At 35.9% G+C, this 24,935-nt stretch overlaps 1 protein-coding gene across 1 annotated transcript in view; it reads left to right on the forward strand.

The window, feature by feature from the left end:
* The window catches only part of PCSK5 (proprotein convertase subtilisin/kexin type 5), a 145,336-nt gene that overhangs the window by 55,026 nt on the left and 65,375 nt on the right, over window positions 1–24,935 (forward strand). Inside the window, exons 4-5 of the mRNA XM_026675098.2 lie at window positions 4,106–4,249; window positions 10,538–10,614. Coding sequence (XP_026530883.1) covers window positions 4,106–4,249; window positions 10,538–10,614 — 221 coding nt within the window. The remainder of the gene's footprint in view (window positions 1–4,105; window positions 4,250–10,537; window positions 10,615–24,935) is intronic.

The raw sequence follows: 24,935 nt of genomic DNA on the forward strand, positions 1-24,935 counted from the left end.
TAGAATTATTAACAGAATTATTCTATCAATAACTGATGTGCTACTTAGAGTTTTACATCTATTTTCTGTCTCAGCCTCTATAAGGCATTATGAACGCCAGCTAGGATGCACCTAGAAAAGCCAGAAATAATTTAATCAACCAGTACTCAGAATCTTACTGTGCCTCTTAAAATGAGTCTTACATCCTCATATATACTTCAAACAAATAAATTTCTTCTTATTGTTAGCAACAAAGAACAAGTGTGGACAAACTTCACCCAAATCAGCCACTTTCTTTTTGAGCCAATAATTTTGTTTATGCCAGGTGGATCTCAAAGCAATAGACTGATTTCCTGCCCTTCAGGGCACCTACAGAATTACATTAAATTCCTCATTTTAATTATCTTGCTTATGTTACTTAAAATGAAGAAGCATCTTGTTCTATGCCAAAATTATCCAAAATGAATATTTCCTGACTTGTCTGTCAAGCTTGACTTCCTAGCTGGCACAGAACCAAGATGTATAGTAACATAGCAACTGCAGAGTATTGAAAAGGCACCCTTGAAGTTTGAATAAGCAAGTCTCAATTAAAGAACACCAACTAGCCAGAAGAAACCTTGGAGGAGAGAAATGCTTTTTCATACCTCTTAATAAATTAAAAGATCATTGAAAATTAACTATCATGGAAAGACTGGTTATCCTAAAACAATTTGTATTACTTTCATCTCAAATCTGCTCTGGATAATTTGACATCAATCTCTAGTGTTAACAAAAAAAGGTGTGAAAATATTGTATCCTCAACCTCGTTGCCCAAATCACTGATGCCTCAAAATTTAGCTGATGCCTCAAAATTCCTGAAACAGAAGAAGTGGGTGTGTCAATGGGCTAAGTGGGTCTGAGTGATTCAGTCAGTTGTAGCTCAAGAAGGCACTTTATACTGGCAACCTGGCAACATGTCAAAAGTCAACTGCTGCCCAGATTATTATGTATAAGTTGCTTAAAAATAAACCTGAAAAAGAGCTAGGTTATGTTAATAAATTCACTAAAGAAAGGAAAAAAATGATATTTGGAGAACTAGATGTAGTAGACCTCTACATATACCTTGGCCAACAGATCTCAATGGAAGGTGATATAACAAAGTAAATGGTCCAAAAAAGATTGCCGCAATGGAACAGTTGGCTTCAGATCAGATTTTTCTATTGGTGATCCATGTATTACTTTACATCTTTTCTTTGCAAAAAATGCTAAATCACCTGAGGTGATCTTTAAGCTGCTTTCATAGAGTAGATTCAGAGAACTATAGCAAAAATTAACAGCTTCTTCTGTTGACTACCAGCTATTGAAATTAATCATGATGTTTCATCAAAGCATTACAATGCAGGTACAGTAATTAAAAAGTAGAAAACTAACTGACCCAATGCCAGCTTCTAGGAGAGACAAACAGAGGTGTATCCTTCCGCCTATTATTTTTATGTATGTCAATGATATTGTTCAAGATGAATTTGACTCTTGTCCCTTGGCCATCCTCCTTTCTCTCTTATACCAATGATGCTATAATCCCCTCTGTATCCCAGGTAGGGCTACATCACATTCTCCATGCACTAGCCTTCTACCACCAATCTGAAATATAGGAATACATAGGGTTATCCTCAAAGCGTATCCAGAAACTACAGCTGACACAAGAAAGCAGCTGTGCGGACAATTCTTGAGTTCCCTATGGTGCTAATGTTGCATTGTTGTTCCGTGAGTTGCACTAATTTCAATTTGCTTCCAAACACCATATATGGGTGTGCCCTTGCTCATTGGGATATATACAGCTAGTCAACCTGCTCATACTTTTCTGAAGATAGTAGTATTGACCAGCCATTTAGCCTTCTTTCTGAAGCTTGTTTCCGGTGTCAAAAAAAATTGAATAGATTCATGGATATTTGATTTAGCCTGGATGTATTTTGCCTGTTTGCAAGCACATTAAGGAAAGCTTGCTAATGGCAGTAAAGATATTGCTGAAGAAGAAAAGGTTCAGGTAAGGACAGCCTGCTGAGCCTGCTGACATCACAAAGAAAAGAGAACTGTCTTCTGGCAGGTTTCCAAATCCTTTCAAGGAAACATGGTTTATAATCTCATATCCTTCCCTACAAATCAAAGCACAGGGCCTTCCCTACAAATCAAAGCACAGGCAAAGAGCAAAAGTGTGTCATTTTTCTCAATGAGATCCTATGGGTAAGGTTTTGGGTTTGTTTGTTTTTCCAGTGTAAATAAAACTTGGAAGCTAAGGCACATGGATTTGGGGGTGAAAAATCAAAGGAGGATTTTCTGCCTATTTTCCTTTAAGATAAAGTATGGAACACTTTTCATGGATTGGAAACTGAGCATGGCTTTCTTTCTTTGGGGAGTAGGATCAATTTGGGAATCAATTTCTGTGAAGAATAAGGGTGCAAGAGAACATATAGAAGGATTGTTTTAACTTTATGAGAAAGACAGAGATCCATTTATTTTAATGCTTACCTCTATGATATAACTACTAGGAAAAATTTATCTAACTATCAGACTACATCTTCAATAGTTTTGCATCTATTTGGAGGGAGGGAGGAAGAAAGGTGTTCAGTACATTGTGGTTTAGTACTTTCAGTAACCATGGATTTAGCAATGGTCTCGCCTAATTTGGCTTTAAGAACTCTCACAACTATGGTCTTAATTATTGGTCTCACAAAATGTATGATAACTGTATTCTTTTAAACTATTTTCTCTCTAAATCAGAACTGAAAACAATTTAATAAAGCCTCCTTACACTCTGTATAGTAGTGTTTTTTTTTTAAGGAGTGAGCACATCTCATGGAAAGAGAAGGCGGAGAGATGATTCATTTTTAGTTAACTCATTTTTAATTTGGCAAACAAACAATTAATACAATACAAGTACATATACGTTATTCAGAGACGTTTTCAACAATCATTTTGGAAAAACAAATAAATAAATGAGCTTATTGATTGTGTGCATTTGTAGAGAGGAAAGAAAGAATAATGGAGTCCAATTGCCTATTGGCCACCTTTACACATTCCAAAATACCAGCATATTCTACCGTACCATATAGACCTGTGAGTGGAAGCATGAAAGGGGATAGGAAAACAAGAATGAAGAAACTCTGAGAACTCTTGTAGCTAGTATGTGTTGCTATGATACTAGTTCTAAGAATTCATTTTTTCCTTTTCCTTCTTATTCTCCTTGAGTCCAGGGAAGCTGAAGCAAAGCATGATGACCAAGAGTCTCGATAGGATACTCATTAAAAGGAGTCACCTTGTCTGCAGGGTTAAGAGATGGGGTGGGGCTAATGAGTGCACAGTTGCCTGTTCATTATTTTGTAACTGAGCACAAATAAAATAAAATACAAATGGACTGATTTCCATTTAACCTAAAGTAGTCTTCAAGAACTTTTGCTATTATGGTCAGCTTCAGTTCAGCAAGCTATTTAAGCTGAAGTTCTACACAGAAATTGTTTTGGTTACAGATTCATCTCTTGCTGCTGCTACACTAAACATGCCAAAAGGTTGTCTGCTTGCTTTTCTTTCTTCTTTTCTTTTCTTTTCTTTTTGCAAATATAAGAGAATTTAAATAAAATTCTAGATAACTATTTCATAGATGATACAGTACATTAACTCTCTCCATACTTTCCCATTCATCCCACACATAAGCCTTTGTACATGTGCATATGTGTTTCCATGCTATTTTATACACGCGGGATCTATTTTTGCCCTATTGATACTGAAAAATTCAAATGCATTCCCGGAAGGGTAAGGAATACCCAGAAAAGACCTTTTATAATTGTTGGCATGATTTCTAGGAATGTATAATAACAAAATGTTACCTAAAAACTATTACTCCATATAAAAAGGATTCTCAAAAGAAGTAAAGAGTTTGAGTCATTTTCATTTAATTTGTCATTCATTAAAGTTACCTTGCTGCTTGTTAATTAGGATGTTAGTTTTTGATCTCCTGTTTAATAAATCAGTATAGTTATATATTGACAATTTATTTGATTATGCTAATGAAAAGGTTAATATTATTTTATCTTGCATTTGTGAACTAATCACTTACATACAGTCCTTGTTTTGCTCCCTTCCCTTTCTCTAGCATTGCAGTGATAATACACATCTTTGTCAGTCAGATATGAATATTGTTGGTGCCTGGAAGAGAGGCTACACTGGAAAGAATATTGTGATCACCATTTTGGATGATGGCATTGAAAGAAACCATCCAGACTTGACGCAGAATTATGTGAGTGTCCATATTGCTTCAGATTGCAGAACCTGTTGCTAATTAATAATACACTGCCTACAACCTATGATCCAAAGACAGTAATAAAACACAAAACATGCCTGTGTATTTGTACAATATAAAATCTTTAGAGAAAGAAGTGGAGAAGCTGGATTCAAAGGCAGAGATTAAAATCCAAGAATCCAATCAAACTGTATCTATAGACCAAAGTGTAATGCATATGGTATTCTGAGGCAGTTACTATGAAATTCTAAACAACCTATAAGCAAGATCAGGGATGAGCAACCGAGTGAAGGGATCAATTGTTTATATTCAATCTACTCTGAGTTCTTAAATATTAATATCAGGCTCTTATTAGCACATACTGGATTTTGTGCAGTTATGTCTTGTTTTATAAGCTAATTGACTTCAATTTATTCTGAAGCCTATAAATACTAAGATTCCTCTTACCTATCTACTGAATACATCTTAGAATACAGCTGAAAAGTATATTTACTAGAAAGATTTTATATATATATATATGGCATTCAGCTTTGTTTGGGTATTTTCCCATGTCATAGTAGTTGTGCTTTTAAAGTTGTAGCGACGTTTCGTTACTAATTTTGTCTGTGTAAGATACTACACAGACACCACATCAAGACTGCCTTCAAAACAGACAGAAAAATAGCAGCCATCCTCAGAAACCCCAAAGATAAAATTGACCTGGAAAACCAAGGCATATACAAAGTCCCCTGTGCATCATGCCCGGCCACATACATTGGACAGACCAATAGAAGAATAAGTACCCGCCTGGATGAACACAAAAATGCAGTCAAAAAGCTGGAACACACTTCCTCACTAGTCCAACACATGGAAGCCACAGGTCATAGCATCAACTTCAATGGCACCAAAACCCTAGCCACTATAGAAAACCCCAGCCACAGAATCATCAGAGAAGCCATAGAGATTGAAAAAAGACCAGAAAGCATGAACAGAAGAGATGATTCCACCAGACTGTCAATCATTTGGAAGCCTGCCCTCACAAACAAAAAAATATCCACACCACTAGCCAGGCAAACACCTGGGCACAAACAGATCCCCCCTGATACCTCCAGCTCAAACACACCCCAACCAGGCACCCAGATGAAACCTAGCTTCCTAACTAATGATAGCCGTCCATTTACTCAGAGCCAAGCTGCACAAAAAGCCTCCAATACAGGAACACAATGTTGCCAGCCAATCAAGATACAAAAAAAGCCACAAAACAGACAGAAGATATTAGAAACACCAATCAAGCAGAACACAGCAAACTCCAAGACCAATAAACACAGACCAAGACTCCCAACCAATCAGGATGAAGAAAAAACCATTCTGGCACAGTAGTAGGCTAGCCCCAAATTTAAAACTGAAACAACTGTAAAAGTCTGACTCACAGACGAACACAACCAGAAGCCTGATGATGGCAGATGAGATTCTGCCGAAACGTTGCTACAACTTTAAAAGCACAACTATAATGACGTGGGAAAATACCCGAACAAAGCTGAATACCACATATATATACATATACATATACATATACATATACATATACATATACATACACATACACATACACATACACACACACACACACACACACACACACACACACACACACACACACACACACATATATATATATATATATATATATATATATATATATATATATATATATATATATATATATTTCCCAACTCTATTCTAAAATATTGAATATTAAAGAATTGTTTTAAGCATATAATATTTTTAGAAATTATATTTATGAGAAAGTAGAAGTTCTTTCTTGGTATTTGTTCTATCCAAGAATGGTTGACTTTTGTTACAGAGCTTATTAGTCAAGACACACATCGAAATCAATAAACAACCAAAGTCAGAAACCAGAAGACCTTCTTTAAATCAGTAAATTCAACTGTGTGGCTTTGAAGCATATCAGTGATTTTTTTTCATTGCTTCAATTCTGGGGCTGTTACATAAATAAATAAGGCAGCAACTAGTTTTGATTTCTTGAGTAGTTATTTCTTTTCCACAACATAAATATTAAAAGCCCCTGCTCCCATTCTTTCTTTTCCCCAGCCTCCAAGAACAGAACAGAAGAGGAGTGTTTATTCTGTACCCCACCCGCCCCTACACACACCATTCAACTAGGGATAAATTAAAGCTTCTTGCAACGTAATAAAAATACAATATAAGCTGAATTGCAGTCGCCTCTTGTTATGAAGCACAGTTTGCAGAAAATAGAAGAGGAGCAGGAAGCACCATGCTTGGGCTCCATGGAACTGGCATGTAGACTCAGCTCCCTGACCCAAGTCAAGCCAAGAAAGTTTTATAACTGGTTTGTCCAAAGCAACTGGATAGCATTCATGCTTGTTGTAGTCAATACACGGTATTGTAACTTCATTTCTATGTATAGAGAATACTAATGAAATGTGAGTAATATGTTACACTCTCCAACACTTACCCAAGTGACTGACTAATCAGTTTTATCACTTCATTTAACTCTGCCTATCAAAACAATATTGGCTGGCAAAACAAGCATTGCTGTGGGTCTCATTTCCTCTCTGTTTGTTGAATGTGACTTAGCTTCATTCTTGCTTTTTCTAATGAAATTACATGTGTCCATGCAATTACTAGCGACATAACTGATTTTAAATTCACTTCTTAGCACCTAGAATATACTCTCTTAGCTCAAGCTTTACTTTTAAAGTTCACATGTTTTGAACAAGCAGAAGGTTCTCAATAGTGAATAAACAAATAACAAACTGGCAATTGCAAGCTTTCCTCTTTTTAAGGCAAAGCTATGAATGTTACTTTCTCTGCAGTTTGCCAGTCTCCGTGGCAATGTATCTCATAATGCCAGCTTCTTCTGTTGCCTCTGCTTAATAACTGTGCCTGCAAGATACAACCTGCCATTGATGAGGGGTCTTTTCCAGGGCAGCCCAAGTTTGCCAAATAATGATGCCAGCCCTCTAGATATCCACAGATCCAATGATCATACATAACAAACACCGTCGCTCACCAAGCCAAATCACTGAGCATTCTTCAGTGTCATTGAAGCTTGTCATCCTACAAAAAGCAAGATAAAAAAGAACTTATTTTGTAAGCAGTTCGTGAAAATTATTTTTAACTTAGAGCAGGACATTTGCTGCATTGGTTCAGTGCAACTCAAGTTTTTTGCTGATTAATTTAAAAGCTGTTATATTTTCCCCCTCTTTTCTGCTACTTATCTTTAAAAAAAATGGAAGGGGGCATTTAAAGATAAATCAAACAATATTCTGCACTGGTCTGCACTTCCTACTCTCAACTGAATATTCTGACAATATTTAGGAAAAATATTATTTCTCATGGTACACCCACTGCATACCCCTAAATTCTGTTTTAGACAATCCATTCACACTTCAGTGTAGAATATGAGAGCATGGAGAAGGCAGCAAAGGGAGAAGATAATGCTTCCACAGACAGGATGTGATCTATGAGCAGAAAAATGATTTCAATTTCACCCAACATCAAGGGTTTCCTTGGGGTCCCTAGGGAAAATGATTTCATGTGTATCATGACCTAATTTTCATCATTCTTTCATCATTCATCATGGCTATGGAATACTTTCAAAATTTGCTACATATTCAATGGCATTTCTCCTAGTCATGAATTGTTATAGACAATATACAATATTGCAACTTTATTTCCATACCTGGTCATGTCAAATGATGTGATAGCCTTTCTGACATTTGACATGAGCAATTGATTGATTGATTATATGCCATCAAGTTGTTTTCATCCCTTAGTGCTCACATAAATACTCTACATGATGATCTATTCCTAAAAAAAAAAAATTCAAGTCCCACAACTGTGCATTCATCACCACTGTAATTGAATTCCAGCAATTTTGCAGCTGGCTGTCCTCTTCTTCTCTTTCCTAATCACTGAATTGCTTCATCTTATTATACTGTATGTATTGGAAGTCTTTTGAAATGACAGTACTTGTGCTTTATTCACTTTCTCATCTCAGAATTTTTAATCTGGTCAGTTGTTATGATTTCACTTACAGACATTTTGATGCTTTCTCATTATAACGGATGACATTTGTAAAAATTGAATTTCAAACTTTTGAATTGAATTGGTTTGCCCTCAACTATTGAATCACAAACTCAAATCAAATCACGCTTCCCTTGAATTTCAAATCGTCAATATGAGTCAAATCATGCCTGAACTGCACATGCATACAAATTGCCCTTTCATTCAACTGTATCATTTGACTGGAATCAAAAACAGCTGTTTTCTATATGAAAAGTAAACAAAATAAAATAAAAATTTACACTCATTAAACCCCTTAAAGATAGGAAAAAGAGTAATTGATACCTCTTTAGTATCATTTTCAAAGTAGGCTTATGATTGAAGTTATGTTAGCAAAACCTTTATCAACACACGGAGATATTTCCTTTAGGCAAGTAATGTTCTCTTAGAGTCACTTAAATAGCTATGTCCTTTAGCAAGAATGAAAGTAATCCAGGTTGGAAATAAAATATATGTGTTGAAAAAGATTTAGATGAAGAAAATTGGCATAATTAGAATCACATGAAAATTATTTTAATTAAGGAAATTATTTTTCCATAAATCCAGAAATAATTGCTTAAATACAGGAGTTGCAACACATGGGCATTATTCACCCTCCTTCATCTTATTCTCTGTAGCCTGAATATGCTTTATCCATCCGTGCCATGCTGCAGCCAAAAGCTGGCATGCATTCACTTGTCCCCAGCACCTCATTCATAACTTTTCCTTCCAAACATGTATGATCCCTTTCTATAGAGGGGATTGGCAGATAGCCATGGATCACAAACATGAAGAGTTTCCCTTCTAGTCTCAACCCTAGGTAGGCTAAGAAAATCTACTTCTCTCAGCCCACCTAGCAGAAGTCGCTAGGGACAAGATGGAAGGTGGACAAGTTGGACTGCTCAGCATTAGCATCTAAGGGTTTGGTTGTGCACCAAATTATAGAGCTAAAGAAGGACTGGCCAACAGAGAGAGAGAGAGTTGAGATTGCTATCACTGCTTCATTCTACTTTCTTACATTGTAGGAGTTGCAGCTGTTTGGCTGTTGAGAAAAGCAGAAACAATAGCTGCAGCTTGCCCATTTTGTTCACCACAAAAGGGGTGGAGATGAAGTTACAATGAGGCGGCCAAAACTAATCACTGATCACTAGATTGGTAGTTATGGGTTCCTCAGATAGGTGCCTTTCTTTGAGTTGTTTTCCATCTCTTCTCTGGCAAAACAAAACAAAACAAAAAAAAACAGCTGAGAAGAGGAGCAAAGCTTGCCCTCTTTCTATACCGTCCTTTACTTGAGCTTTGGGGGAATAAAGCTGTGATATGAAAAAGTCCCTATATTCCAAAAGGAGGGGGGGAAGCATAATCAGAGAAGGAAATGTGAGGTACCATCCCACACAGACTTTCCCCAGTGTGGATTGATGGTAAGTAGGGACTAGAGAGTCATCTTGGTGAAAGCCTAGCAGCTTTCTATAGCAAATGTAGCTTAGCAGCTTTTTGTAGGAAAGATTGATCCTGCAAGGCAAAAACTGACAAAAAGCCTCTTTGGGGCTGCCATTAGCACCAAGGAAGCAAATGTAAACTGTAAGGACCTCATGTAGGGCACCCGTCAAATGTAGGGATGAAATGAGTGCAAAATTGTTCCACTTTTGCTTGTAGGAGCAAAACGCTTGGAAGTTTGATCAGGATGAGTGGGTGGGGAAGAGGAATACATATGTTCTTATTGACCTTCCCTCTGAAAGATATATTGTTTGTAGTGGTCAACCTACAGTCTTTCTAACTATGTTAGAATGATGTCTAATGCTTCTAGAAGAAATGCTTCTAATGATCTAAACATCTATCATCCTTGGCCAATTTTTTTGAAATTGATGGGAGTGCAATATACCACAAGCAAGTTATACACAAAATAGCTTAAATTTTAATTATTAAAAATAGATTCTATATTAATTTATGGAATATCTTCAGTCTTGCGGTCCTCAGAATATGAATTAGTTCTCATCTAGCTCTCATGAGACTTTGGCTTTAAGAACAATTCTATATCCTAAATACAATTAAACTTTTAGTTTTGGACAAGCATCCAAGGCAGAACGACAGGAATCGTAGTTAACCTAATTACATGCCTGTAAAAACCTGCTGAGGTTTTTGAATTTAGATGAATCAATAGCTAATTAATGAGGTTCTGCTGTCCCTTCTCTTTCCTTCTTACTTCACTGTTGGTTACAGGACCCAGATGCCAGTTTTGATGTCAATGGTAATGATATTGATCCCATGCCTCGGTATGATGCCAGCAATGAAAACAAGTAAGCCTATTGTATAGCTACAGAATGTAAATATTAAATCTGTTGATTTTAAATGGAAATACGCTTATGGGTAAATTAAGTTGCATATACTTTATTTTTAGAATGTTATACTTATTCTACAGAATGAATTGCCTGAACAGATGTTAAATAGCTTAAATATTACATTAAACTGTTATTTATTTTCAGCATAATTATTATCTCCTTGGCAATATTTTTTTTAACTTTTGATAATGATTTTAAAGTTTATCCAATGGTAAAACCTCCACAGGTAGAAAAACATTTAAATTTATTCTGAAAAATCAGTGACCTTTCTGAGCAGATTTGCATAGTGAGTTATAGAGAGAAAATAGGATTATAAAAATTGCTTCTTATCCTCAGTATGGTTGCCACTTTTTCACCAGTCACGAAGAATTACTTTTAAAAAGATTTGTAATATTCCTGTTTTGAAGTATGCTTGCATTGTAGGAATAGAAAACTTGTTAAATAAATAAATGATGACAGCAGTTGGATTGGTGGGTTATCAGCTGAACAGGTATGAGGTAGAATAAAAACTATCTCAGAAATAGAACTGTGATCTTAACATGTTTAATAGATTCCTTTGCTAAACTGCGTCTTATAGGCTGAGATGAGAATCTGTATTACTTTCTGAAGGATCAACTGTTACTTTTCTTTAGGATGACTATTTCCCTCCTATTCTTTGTAACAGTTATATATTCACATGTGAAAAGGTTCTAACTTGGTTTATCAGGTTTGGGCAAGAATTATTGTACAAAAATGAAGCAATAAAACCTACTGCAAACAATTTTATCATGATGACAGGTCTGAAGAGCCAGAATAATATTATCATTTAGGATTTTGTGCTGATGCAGCTGCTTCATATATGAATATAAGCTTAAGTCATAAAATTTGGGAGTTGGACCATAAATCATCAAAATATTGATGGATGCCCAATATGTGTATTTTTATGTTGTATTATCTAAGTTTAGCTAACTTAATATATGTGGGGATAGACATGACTTTTTTAAAAATATTTTTTTATTTTATTTTTATTACAAACATATCTTCTTCCATTTGATGACATGTCATCTGGTTACAAATATCTTGTGCAATACAGTTGATGTTTACAATCATACAATCAATCATATATAATATTCTCTAGTCTTATCTTATTATGCTTATTGTACTTAATATCACTATCTCTTTATCTTTCTTCTTAGCTTATTTATTTCTATTAAAAATACCTATTGTCTTCTTAACTAATCCATTAATTATATCTAGCTTTCATATTTTTGTCTCCATTGATAGAATAATTCCCATATCTTATAATATTCAGTTTTCTCTCTTTCTTTAATTACAAGTGTTATTCTATTAATTTCTGCACATTCTAATATATTCCTAATCACATTTTCTTAAGTAGGAATCTGTTCCTTTTTCCAATTTTGAGCAAATAAAATTCTCGCTGCAGTTATCACATGAATAATCAAATATACATTTTCTTTGTTATAAGTTTCAGGTAAGATCCCCAACATGAATATTTCTGGTTTTAAATCAATACGTTGTTATATCAAGTCTTCCAACCATCAGCATATTTTTGTCTAATATTTTTTAGCTTCATCACATGTCCACCACATGTGGTAAGGTGCCAGGTGCTTGGCAGCATTTCCAACATTTTGCTGATTTATCTTTTTTTTTTTTTTAAACAAGTTTTATTAATTTTTAAAAACACACAAATTATCATTATTCATTACATGTTTAAACCTTTTTTCATTGTAAATTTAACAAGTCAGATAAATTATGATTCTGTTTTAAACCGTTTCCATATAACATACCAAAACCTCTTATTCAATTTCTCTTTACTTCTCTTTACTCTTATTCAATATCATTGTTATTATTTCATCTATTTCTTTCTGACTTAATTACCATTATTCTCATTCTATATTTCTACAAGTTTTTACTAATTCTCCCCCCCAGAAAAAACATATACACACAACACACAAAACATAAAAAAATCTTTTGGAAAGTAACTTGGACCCAGGTGTCTCTCTCTTCATGGACTTCAATTATATTCATGCTCATCTTACATATCATTACTTATTTTATTTACCATTCTAAGCCTTCTATATTAACTTCTCCACATATTTCACCCTTCTTAATTCTATCTTAATTAATCATCTTAGTTTGAATCATTATATTTGTATCTTTTGTCCATTTTTATCATCCCTTTGTCTCATTCCTCATAAAAAGAAGAAAATAAGTTTCTCCTGAAATCATTAATCAGAGTATGATGCCTTTCTATCTCCCCCTAAGTTAGTCAAATTAATCTTTAAAATAATATCCAATACCCAATCCGATTTTGCTTGGTACATTCTATCTAACTAATACATCCAAAATAATTAAGTACATAATTAGACAATAAATCCAAATATTAAAAAAGATACTATAATAAAAATTTTATAATAACATCAATACCATAATCTTATTAAACTCTTTAATTAAAACAGTATTCTAAACCTCCCCTATTATTAAATTTTAAAGCCAATCATTTTTAAACATTTTAACATTTAATCTCTTATCAACTCTTAAACCATTACAATACTACCATCTCATCTTATGTACCTTGCAAAATCTTTTTTTTTTTAAAAATTATACTTTATCCATTGTCCATAAAAATTTCTTTTTCCATTTAATTTCAAAACATTGTAGCTTTTCTCCACGTTTTCCCTTTCTTTCTTCTCCCAACAAACCTTTCTACCCCCTTCTTCTAACCTCTGCCTTACCGGCTTCCTTCTCTGTCGTATTCCTTTTCCTTTTGTTTACTATCATCATATTGGTTTTGCACTTTATTTTTCCCTTTCTTAAATGTTTTTAGATCTTAAGTCCTTTAGTTTTCTTCTTTTCTCTCTTCCTTCTTTCTTGATCAAATTCTGAGATTCATTAAAGATGGCTCCTTCCTTTCTTTCTTGTTCCTCTGCTGTCTTCATCTGTTGTAATGTTTGTTGATAGTTAGTAGCGCCATTTCTAAAAAAGGAAAGCTTCTTCCACACCATCTTTACCATTTTTTTTTGCTTGTTCATATTCTTTTCTTAGTTCCTCAACAGAAGAGCCATTATAAATCTTTTCTTTTCTTTTCCCCTTCTTTCTTCTTACAACAACCAGAATATTCAAAAGAAAATAAAAAAATAAAACAGTCCCAAAGTTATCAGTCAGTCCAAACCAAGGCAGAGTTCTCACTTTCTCCTTCTGGGGTAATATCAATCAAAAAGAAAGAAAGTCCAAATCTGTTTAAAGTCTTATTGCAATATCTTCTAGTCTTCAAATCCTTAAGGCATCTGCTCCAACAAAGTCTTAACATACAAATATTTTCTTTTAATCCTCTCTCTTCCCACTCATCGCTTAAAACCAATTTTCACCTAAAAAAATAGGTTTCTTAACATCCAGTTATTTATTCCGTAGGAAAAGAGGGAAAGCTATCCTTTCAGCACCATCAAACAGCCGCTTTTTCCTCTTCTGGCAGGTATTATTCAGAAAGTCATACTTTTCAGGAATTTTATTAAATATGTCTTAGAGTCCTAGAGCCAGAAAAACTTTCTCCTCTCAAGCACTTTCTCCACTTCCTCCTGCGCATTCTTACCCGGCTGCCAGCTTCTTTGTGGCGGCCATTATGGACCCCGCTGCACAGTCCTGGGAAAAGGGGGTTCTGCCGGCCGGGGAGGGGTCTGCAACACCCCCACACCCTTCTCCGGATCCCCCAACCTTCAGCTGCCCCTGCAGGTGGCTAGCTCACGTACCCGTCTGGGTCGGAGCCCCAGAAGCAGCTAAGCGCGGCAGGGATCGCGCAGCTCGCCATAAATCCCTGCCGCTAAGCGAAGCCGACAAACCGGAAGTCCCCATTTTGCTGATTTATCTTTAAACATCTTTGCCAACCTTGCTGGCGCATAATGCCATCTATAAAAGATTTTGTATAAATTCTCTTTGTATGCGGTTGACATTGTTACTTTACAATTTGTATCCCGTAGTTTCTGCCAGTCAGCAAATGCTATTGTATAACCAAAATTCTTTTCCCATGCTATCATTGTCTCCTTCACTTGTTCTTCTAGTTGAATGCCTAATAGGTAACTGTACAGTTTTTTTTATCAACCTTTCTTCTGTTCCTGTTAGTATCTTATTTAATTCTGTCAATTCTTTGAATAAATCATGTGCTTGAACATCTTTTTCATATCTCACCTGTATTTGCAAGTATGAGTACCAAATCATATTTATACCTTGTTTTTCCAGTTCTTGTTTGGTTTTAAGCTCACCTCTTTCATGTAAGATATCCTTGTATCTTACAATATTTCCCATTTTAAAAGTGTTCAGGTGGTTAAGTGCTTCCATTGTGGAAAGCCAGACTGATACTTTCAAATAGTGCTGTTCTCTAGTTTTCTCCCATATTGACAGTAAGGCATTTCTTATATAGTGGGGATAGACATGACTTAAACAGTCGACTAATTATTCTTTCTCCAAATTCTGTCTTTGTAATATTGAGCAGCAAATTGTATCAGCTTCCTGTTGTGATGAATGAAAACTTCTACAAATACTGTTGAACTGGCAATAAGGAAATTCACATTTAGATTTCTTTCACTCTCATCCCAACCTACTTCACAAGTTCTTTTGTGGATAAAGTAGAAAGAGGAAGCGCTATTTGTGCTATTTTGGAGTTCTGAACAAAGTTCTGAACAAAAGTTGGGGGACATAAATCACATGCAAGCATACATACAGGTAATTTATAATGATTGGAACTTTGTTTAGAAAATGATCATACTCTATACTTATTTCTGTAAGATTAGTATTTAGTATGAATTCTAGCAAGTTTTAGCTGCCTGTTGCTAGACCTCAGTATCAGAAGTATTTCTTCACTCTTGAAATATCCCAACCACAGCTTATTTGATAATGAACACAGGTCGGCTTTCAGGGAAGCAATGATGATTGACCACTGCAATAAGAATTCCTGGAGAACTAATCAATTTCCTAGAAGTTCTCCCCCTATGCAGGAGAGGACTAGGACCATCAACAAGTTTGCTCCATACAGAGTTTACCTGCACAGAGATCATAATATAGCAATCTCCGAAAGGTTTGAGAACTCTGGAAGCCAGAAGAAAATTAACTTGCCTAAGTCATGGTTCAGCACTTTCAAAACAGATCCTGTGCTCAGCCACTTTCTCTCTTACCTACTTAGGAAGTTGCTTGTTATTGATTGATTGAATATGAAGAACCTTTTGAAAGAAAAATCATGCAGGCATAATTTCTTTTTATCCTAGATGAGAGAAGTTTCTATAAGTTGAAAGATTTTTTTTACAACTGTAATTTTTTTTAAAACAAGAGGGGCACTGGAATGATGACTTTGGAAGGTTAAGGGCTAAATAGAAGGGCTAGATGCACTTGAGATAATATTTTATGAAGAGTGCTTAACATTTTGTAAAAGACTACATGAAAAATTTGAAATTAACTGTAAAAAATCCTCCCATGGGAAAATTTTGCTGGTCAGAAAATAAACATGATAACAGGAGGCTTTGAAGGTTGATCAAAGGAAACCAGAGAAAACTAAGGACTGCAATTGAAAGGCAAGAGAGACCTATTGATATAAGGAAGCAAGTACCTGTTTGTCTGTAGAAGAAATTAAAGCTGTTTGGAAACCAAATGTTCAGTAAGTACTGGATTTAACAGAGGATATAGAAGAAGAAACAACCAAAAATCAGAAGAACACTTTGCATGAAAAGAATCAGTAAATAAATCAAACGCTTCTTTAAACAATTTGATTTATTAGAATAGGATCTTCAAACAGAACTGAAAAAGCAACGGCTGTCAGAGCTTCCCTTATCTGTCAGGGATGAACTACTCCTTCGTCGGTTCTTGTGTGTGACCATTGCAACAATTCTACCAGGGAATTGAAAATAAGCTGAGAGAGAGAGAGAGAGGGAGAGGGAGGGAGGGAGGGAGGGAAGGAAGGAAGGAAGGAAGGAAAGAAAGAAAGAAAAGAAAGAAAAGAAAGAAAGAAAGAAAGAAAGAAAGAAAGAAAGAAAGAAAGAAAGAAAGAAAGAAAGAAAGAAAGAAAGAAAGAAAGAAAGAAAGAAAGAAAGAAAGAAAATGTAATGGAAGAGGGAGAGGCTGCCATGGGAAAACTCAACAGAGTTTATGGCAAAACATGCTGTTCACAGTGCAAATTATGATTTTGATATTTGAGCAGCTCTCAACCATAAAATACTAACAGCACATGAGAAAATATGATATATATTCAAAAGCATGAAACTGGACTTTTTATGCCTATCAAGACTCATGCAACTGATTCACCTAGTCCTCCTACCTTGGGCACATGAACTGTCAAAGAGCAAGCAATTAAAAAAAACCTGACACATGCTACAATATCTAAATGCTTGTTCTAATCTGTAATTCATGGTAAGACAAATGGATGCTCTCCACGCATATTAAAGTTCCTTCAGATGCAGAAATATTTTTTTTTCTCAGCCAAATCATAACAGATCACATTCAGAATTTTTATATATATAGTTAAAATAACCAGTTGATAATTCCAGAAGAGCAGTAGTAATTTCTCTAGGATAACTTCTTAATTGCCAATACAATTAGATAGATCTATGCGCTCTTGAATGGCTCCCAAATGTCTTAAACTCTATGTGGATTCTTCTACCTTTGAAACAACCTACTATCCCATTGATGTTATTTAAGAGGAGAGCCTATTTAGCTTTGTTTGCTTTTTTTGAATCTTTTGTTGAGCCTTTATTGATGAAAAGATCAAACTTTCATTTAACTCTATATCAGCTGGGTCAAATAACCATTTCAAGTCAATCACAGATGCCTCCAAGATTCCTGCTGCACCACCTCCAGATTTGAGAAAGTGAAACTGTTGGGAGTCAGTTAGGTTTACTAGATGAAAACTCTTGATACCCAGCTGAACCTGGCTTCATTGGTGTTTTTGATTCTTCACCAAGGGATGAACAAAAGATAATATACTATGTAAGTTTGAAATTTTGAGGACAACTCTACTGGTTACAATAGCCACAGCACAGTCACTGATAGACTTTGTTTCTCCAATTGCTTATAGTAAATTGATGATTCTCTCTGTGGAGAATGGAACAGCTGGATATCGTCCCCCACACTAAATCTCCCTAGATCATCCTTGTGAGCTAGTAAGCAATCCTGAGCAGGGGAGGGGACGACAACCCAGACCACCATTATAGCTGATGATAAGTTTTCTTACACACTGAAATATCCAATTATATCTGTAACTACTAAGCAGGGATCAGGAGGCAGACCTCTTGCCAATTCAATCATGCATAACAAAAACCATAAATCTTGTGCTCAATGTTATTGAATGAAGTCCCTCGTAATGCACACTCTATTGAACTCTGGTGATTTCATTTTCTCATAGCAAGATGCCCAGGAACAGTTACAGAATTTGCATGAGACAAGCCAACCCCTAGAGGAGGCCTGGTTGCTTCCATTGATTTTTCAATCAAACACAGCTATCTTATATCATTGGCTTGCCAAACTCAAAATCAAGCCACAAGACTGCCTTCAAATAATAATGTAATCTCCTTTTTAACCTAGAATATTGCAGGCTGGTCAGCACTATCAAAAGATCAACTTTTTCTTTTGTTATCTATCACAATTTGATATCCTTTTCCTCCAGGAAACTTGGGCTGCATCAGAAGTTGAGATGGATAGGTCAAGACAATTTTGGCCCAACAAATGCAGAAAGGAAACTCAGGGTGGTACTGAGTCAGCTTTCTCCAGCTTTGGAATTTAAATGTGTTTCACTACCTTCTTTGAAGCCAGTTGATTAAATAAATATCCAGCAGCATCAATAATAATGAGTGGACACTTAAGTGCAAGGATGGGACACAATGATGACCATGTGTTATTTCATCAATTTAAGAACTTCTACAAGAACAATTTCTTCAGGTTGTTCCTGAAAGGAGGAAAAGATAAAAGATAAAAATGACAGGAAGTCAACTTGTGGGGTTAACTTTGAAATAAATTGTGATGGGATTAAAGATCAGGCTATTTAAAGGTAAATGGAAGAAAGATAAAATGAATATTTGACCAGAGTTAAAATTAAGTTCCAAGATGACAGAATACACATTTAACTATCAGAAATAGATTAAATTTATTTTTATTTTTTCCTGACAAGAAAGAGATGTAGCCAGGGGTGGGATTCTATCGGTTCTGTCCGGTTCTATAGAACATCTTGTTAACTTTCTAAGCAGTTCAGAGAACCGGTAGTTAGAAGCAATCTCCTTTTGTTTTTTATCACCCTTATTACATTCTTGGCAGAAAGCCTAGACTTCCTGTCCCCAGAGCTTCTTGAAGCTTGCCTTTCTTAAAGGGGAAGGGATTTTTACACTGCTGTTGGGAGGAAATACTTCCCTGGACAATTAACACTTTGAAGAAATAATTGAATAATGAAGCAAAGCTTTTAGTGACAGGGAACCAAGATGAGTGACATTCAGTAAGGCTTCTTGGCTAGCTAGAAAGATTGACATTCAAACGTGAGTTTACATACCTTTTCTGAGTTTTGGTTTAAAACTGGTTTTTGGTGAAGGTTAATTCTGTGCTTGGTGATGTTTAATCCTGTGTTTATTGATGGGATAATTTTCCCTATTCAGCTTCAACAAGGAACAGCTACTGTTGTGATTTAAGTATTTGTATTGTGTTTGAATTTTTTCCTGCCTCATGGTTTCTTTTTCTATCTGGGGAGGAGGTCTTCCTCACCGCTTTAGTACTATCTGGCACTGTCCTTTTGGGGTATACTTCCAAGCGGCAGGATGCAAGCTTGACACTGATTTTTTTTATTGCCTTTCTGAGGGGCATGTGACCTTTCCTTAAATCTGGATGATTTCCTTAGGATATCTTGTGAGGTGAGTGAAACCAGCTGGTATTTTTAAGTGGTGCAAATGGATCTAAGGATTGCTTTTCCTGGGTGTGCTTTTTCTGGAGAGCTTAAATGACCTCTCTGCTAAAGGGTTTCACTTTATGAGCAAGAGATGGCTGCTTGATAGTTATCATTGCATTTTAACTATTTTCATTCCTCAAGGTGCTCTGGCACCCTGCCTGATTTGTAACTCTGGCTTGCAGGTATTTTTAATCTAATGATTGGTATTTAGGGCAGCTTTTTGCAAGCAAAGAAGCTTTTTGTATTTTTGTACAGGTAATTCTTGACTTACAACAGTTCATTTAGTGACCAAAGTTACAATGGCACTGAAAAAAGGTGACTTATGACCATTTTTCACACTTATGATCGTTGCAGCATCCCCACTGTCATGAGAGGCCAGGCAAGGAGAAGTGCCCCTTGACATGAGTGATGTCGAGTTGGCCATGCCCACCTAATCACATGCCCACCAAGCCACACCCACCAACTAAGCCACGCCAACAGAACTGGTTGTTAAAAAAACTTAATCCCATCCCTGGATGTGACTATATTTTCTTCCCAGGAAACCAGCACGGAAATTTTCATTCATACTTAGGATTGGGTTAGTTTAAGTTTACATATTGTTTTATTATTCCAGTATTATTATTTAAATGATAATTGGAGAAGAGATGCATATTTTCATTTTATAAATCATCTTTTACCAATGAATCTGACTTTAATTTATTTATTCCAAATTCTATCCTGACCATTTGTGTATGCAATTCAATCAAGCTCGCAGAGCACCAAGCCCTTTACAGTTCAATCATGAGCTGCATGTTACATTCTCTTGCATTCTGTATATCTGAGAGCTCACAGTTGATTCCTAGGCTTTTTTTAAATTAAAAAACCATTTAATATAATGCATTCCTTTAATTGAGATAGATCAAATCTATTCCCATAATGTGAATCGATTCATTTTTCATCCAAAGTAACAGCCATTAAAACTCTAAAACTCTATTAGAAAAACAAATGGAATCTGTAACAAGATGTGAAAGATATGCACACCATATAAGTGATACAGCGCCAGATATCCTGAAACAAAGTTTTATAGCACTATTAAGGCTTCTCAATAAATGAGAATTTCAGAATTTGGAGAAAGGGCATTTCCCCTATACTTTACTCTTCATCTTGTAACAGAAAATCAAAAACTCTTGATCTTGGCCTATTTTATAAAATATCAGGGTCCGTACCAGAGATGAGAAATGTCTCTTTTCACTGATATAGATGACTGCAATACGTGATTCCCACCCTCCTTCTTTTGAAAAAACATTGGGGAAAATTATATGCATGCAATTTAATTGGATTATGGGGTGTTTTTGTCTTACTGCAAAGAATTGGACCTCTAATTCATGCAAAGCCTTTAATTCACTTAGCAGTTGTTACATTATTCTTGCCTATTAAATAACAACAGCTGTGTGGAAGCATCATCTGAAGCTATCCATTACTCCACACTCTTTATTTTGCCATTAATGACAGTGGACTTTAATGTGTACTTAACTGTCCCACAAGGTGCCATGCAGGAGACTAAGATTGCTTTATTACTACTGAATGTGGAAAAGTATGTGTAGAGAATTAAAAACAACAGTTTGGTATGTCTATTTATTCATTATACAATTTTAGAGAAATATGTACTTTTTTCAAGTTCCCTTAACTAACTTGGTCAGTCTATTTACAGTATATTTGTATATAAAGCATTTGATCTCTTTCTATTTCTATTTAGCAAAGAAAATGTAACCGGGATTCATCATGAATGCTGGATTCAGAGTAGCAAAATGAATATTTAGCAACTTTAAAATATTAGTATCTAATTACAGAAAGTTTTATCTGTTCATCATCAACAACACTTCTGCTTTGAACATGCATCCCCACTTTTAACATTTCAACCTTGTTTGAAATAATTTTATTACTATATTATCAAAACCTATGGTAGCATCTTTTTCATAAACTGTAAATAAAGCCTTATTCTTTTTATTGCGAGCTATTGCTACTTCTAAGGAAGTTATCATCCAAAGCAGCAGGTGGATCAGTAGATGAGCAGAGAGGACAGAAGAAAATAACATATAATCCCTTGAAATTCTTTCAACACAGCTGCACAAACATTGCTGACGTACTTGGAGTAAATGGCTAATAACATGAACATTTGTGACTTCGTTTTGCCAGCATTCTTTCACTTCCACAGCATAAAGAGCATCACATTTAGTGTTTTATTTAGTGTATTATGCGGGAATATCTTTATTGCAGAAGAACTTGAAAAATAATCGCATCACCATAGAAAATATTGATCTTTGCTATTGCCTAAGTTTATTATTTATTATTATTATTGTGAGGTTCATTTATATTGCCTACAAAATCACTGGTTTTCTGGTTTATCTAATAGGAAATTCTTGCCTCTACAGCCTAATCTTTCATCATTACATTCATTTTTAGTCTTCATTTTCATTTCTGATTTCTCAGCTGAGGTTTCCTGTATATTGAAGAGGCTTAAACTCACTAGCAAATTTCAGGGACAGAGAGAAATTTTATTTTGTTTTGGTTTTTTAAACTTTCAAAAGAGAGTGGAGTGTCAGACATCAGGAGCTGTAGAACTGCAATTGAGAAAAGATTGTGGAAGAAGAAATACAGTGTAAATCTCAAGGAAAATAATATGAGGGATAGAATATGCGTGTTTGTATATATACTTTGAAAAGAGATTAGAATTCTGTATTGAGAATGCCATTACTATATTCGGATACATGGATGAACACAACTTACAGACTTGATTTTATATTTTTATTATATAAATTATATTATCTGTCAAGATAATTACAATTGTTTAAAAGAAGCTTAGGTAATATATTTTCCCAATACTTCAAGAATTAGTTTATGGATACTCTATGGTATAATTTCTTCTAAATTCTTACAACATGTAAACAAGCAAAAAGATTTATTACTTTGTAAAGTTTAAATATCCATTTACCGTATTTATCGGCGTATAACACGCACAGGCGTATAACACGCATCTTCATTTTAAGAGGAAATTTCAGGAAAAAAATTAAATTTCTAAATAAAAACTTTGAAGCAAAATAAGGGTAGCTCAGAACTTTTTTTATTAATATTATTACCACTTATAAGGTAAATCAGTGGTCCCCAACCTTTTTGTACCAGGGACCGGTTTCAAGCAGAAAATTTTTGCAAGGACCGGGGAAGAGAGAAGAGAAGGAGGCTTCGCTCTCTCGCTGCTCCACCATCCAAGGAAGAAACTGCTTCAAAGAAGCGGGGGGCTTTTCCTGTCACCGCAGCTATTCCAGCGCCCGTTTCACCCCCACTCCCACCCGCGCGGCGCTTCAATCCACAGTGTCCCATTCTGCCTGCCTGCCTGCCTGCCTTAGTTTCTGGTTGTTTGGGAGCAGCTTCGGCTGAGAATAATAACTATTCGCCTCTTTTACTCAGCCGAAGCTGTTCCGATTCAACCATTAACGAAGGCAGGCAGGCAGGCAGAACGAGCACTGCGGGCGGGCGGGCGGACGGGGTGGGGTGGGGGAAGCGGCGCTTCAGGGAAGCTGCGGCGACAGGAAAAGCTCCCCGCTTCTTTGAAGCAGTTTCTTCCTGTGCTGGTGGAGGAGCGAGAGAAGCGACTGAAAAGCTGACCCAGAGAGAAGGACAGGCTTCGGTTGTTTCCTCCCTCCCCTTCTTTCATTTGTGTCCTTGATCCCGATCTCAGCAGCATTCACGAAGGTGAAGAAAGCCGCCATTTTTTAAAAAAAAATTCTTTGCGGCCCGGTAGAGAAGTGCTCCACGGCCCGGTACCGGTCCGCGGCCCGGTGGTTGAGGACCCCTGAGGTAAATAATGCAAAATAATGCCCTCTGCTCGCACCGCCCGGCCTCCGCTCGCACCGCTCGCACCGCCCGGCCTCCGCTGGCTTCTTAACATTATATCGGCGTATAACACGCATACATCATTTGCCCCTATTTTCAGGGAAAAAGTGCGTGTTATACGCCGATAAATACGGTAAATATCCTTTTGATAGCCTGTGAGATTTGAGTTCCTCAGCTTGTACAGGCTCAAAGTTTTGATTATGCACATTTGAAATGGACAAAGTTTTATTATTACAAAAAGATTGCATCAATTGTTTCTACATATTTTTTCAGATAGAAAAAGTGATGTTGTTTACTATTTGGATACATTACTAATGGATGTATAATTTTATATTACATTAATTTTAACTGGTGATGAGGCATAGCTGCAAAATTGATATAACTGATTTTATGAGGAAGTATGCAAGTCTTGTATACTCCCTATCTTTTTCAGATCCATTTTTTAAAATGCCATCATTGCATTTCAATATCTGCTATTTCTTCCATTTATGTTTATACTAATAAATAAATCAGTACTGTGCAGTTGTCTTATTTGGCATTAATATGCTTGCAATGACACCTGACCATTAGTCTAGTCTTGATTCCTGAGGGGAAAAAAACTCTCTTTGTAAAGAAGTCCTTGAGAAACTGTTATTCTAAGAGCAAAGTAAAATGACTACATCTTACCTCTTCAGAGCCAAACCCAGCTTTTGCCTGCAGAGCTCACACTATCAAAGAAAGGTGAGGAGAACCTTCTTGTCAGTCCCAACCTATGTCCAACCTACCATTGGAATGCATTAGAAGTTATGTGTCTATGGAGGTTCTCAGTCATCCAGATCATGATTGTCCCAAAGGTGCTTTTTCAAGAGGCAACTGGACTGTCTTTGTTTTTCCTTGAAAATGGTTCACTTCTCATCCAAGAAGCTTATTCAGCCTGATAATTCACTTTGATGAAATAAAGCAATGATTCGGTTTGTCTCATTGGAACAATTCTGGTGGTCTCTATCTTGGCCTCTTCAGGCTAGTGCTATAACTTCCAATGTCCAAAGGTGCTTTTTCAAGTGGCAACTGGACTTTCTTTGTTTTTTCCTTGAAGATGGTTCACTTCTCATCTAGGACGTTCCTTCAGTCTGAAAAGTGCAGGTCACTTTCTGAAGTAAATTTAACTTGCTTCTTATTTGACTTGTTATAATAGTAAAAAAATACTTCTGTTTGCAATAATGTCACCTGTTAGGGATACAACACCCTAGCAGAACGTGCAACGGCAGTCAAGCAGACAGAGAGTGTGTGTGAGATAAAGCGTTGTTGTAGCTTTACAATCAGTAAGACAGATACACTGTGCAGTTAAATAGTTTTTATTCCAGCAAGAGTTATAGCATAGTCAAAGCAGTCCATATGTCATACACTAAGTTCAGACAGTCCGAGGGTTATTCAGTTTGCAAAGTCCAGTGTAGAAAATAGGTCGTTCAACTCACAAACAATCAGTCCAATGATGTATCTCTTTTGCAGTCAGAGATATGAAGCA

Source organism: Notechis scutatus, chromosome 2, assembly GCF_049901735.1.
Source record: "Notechis scutatus isolate UNSWTSFEM ecotype Mainland chromosome 2, rNotScu1.2, whole genome shotgun sequence".
NCBI classification, from domain to species: domain Eukaryota; kingdom Metazoa; phylum Chordata; class Lepidosauria; order Squamata; family Elapidae; genus Notechis; species Notechis scutatus.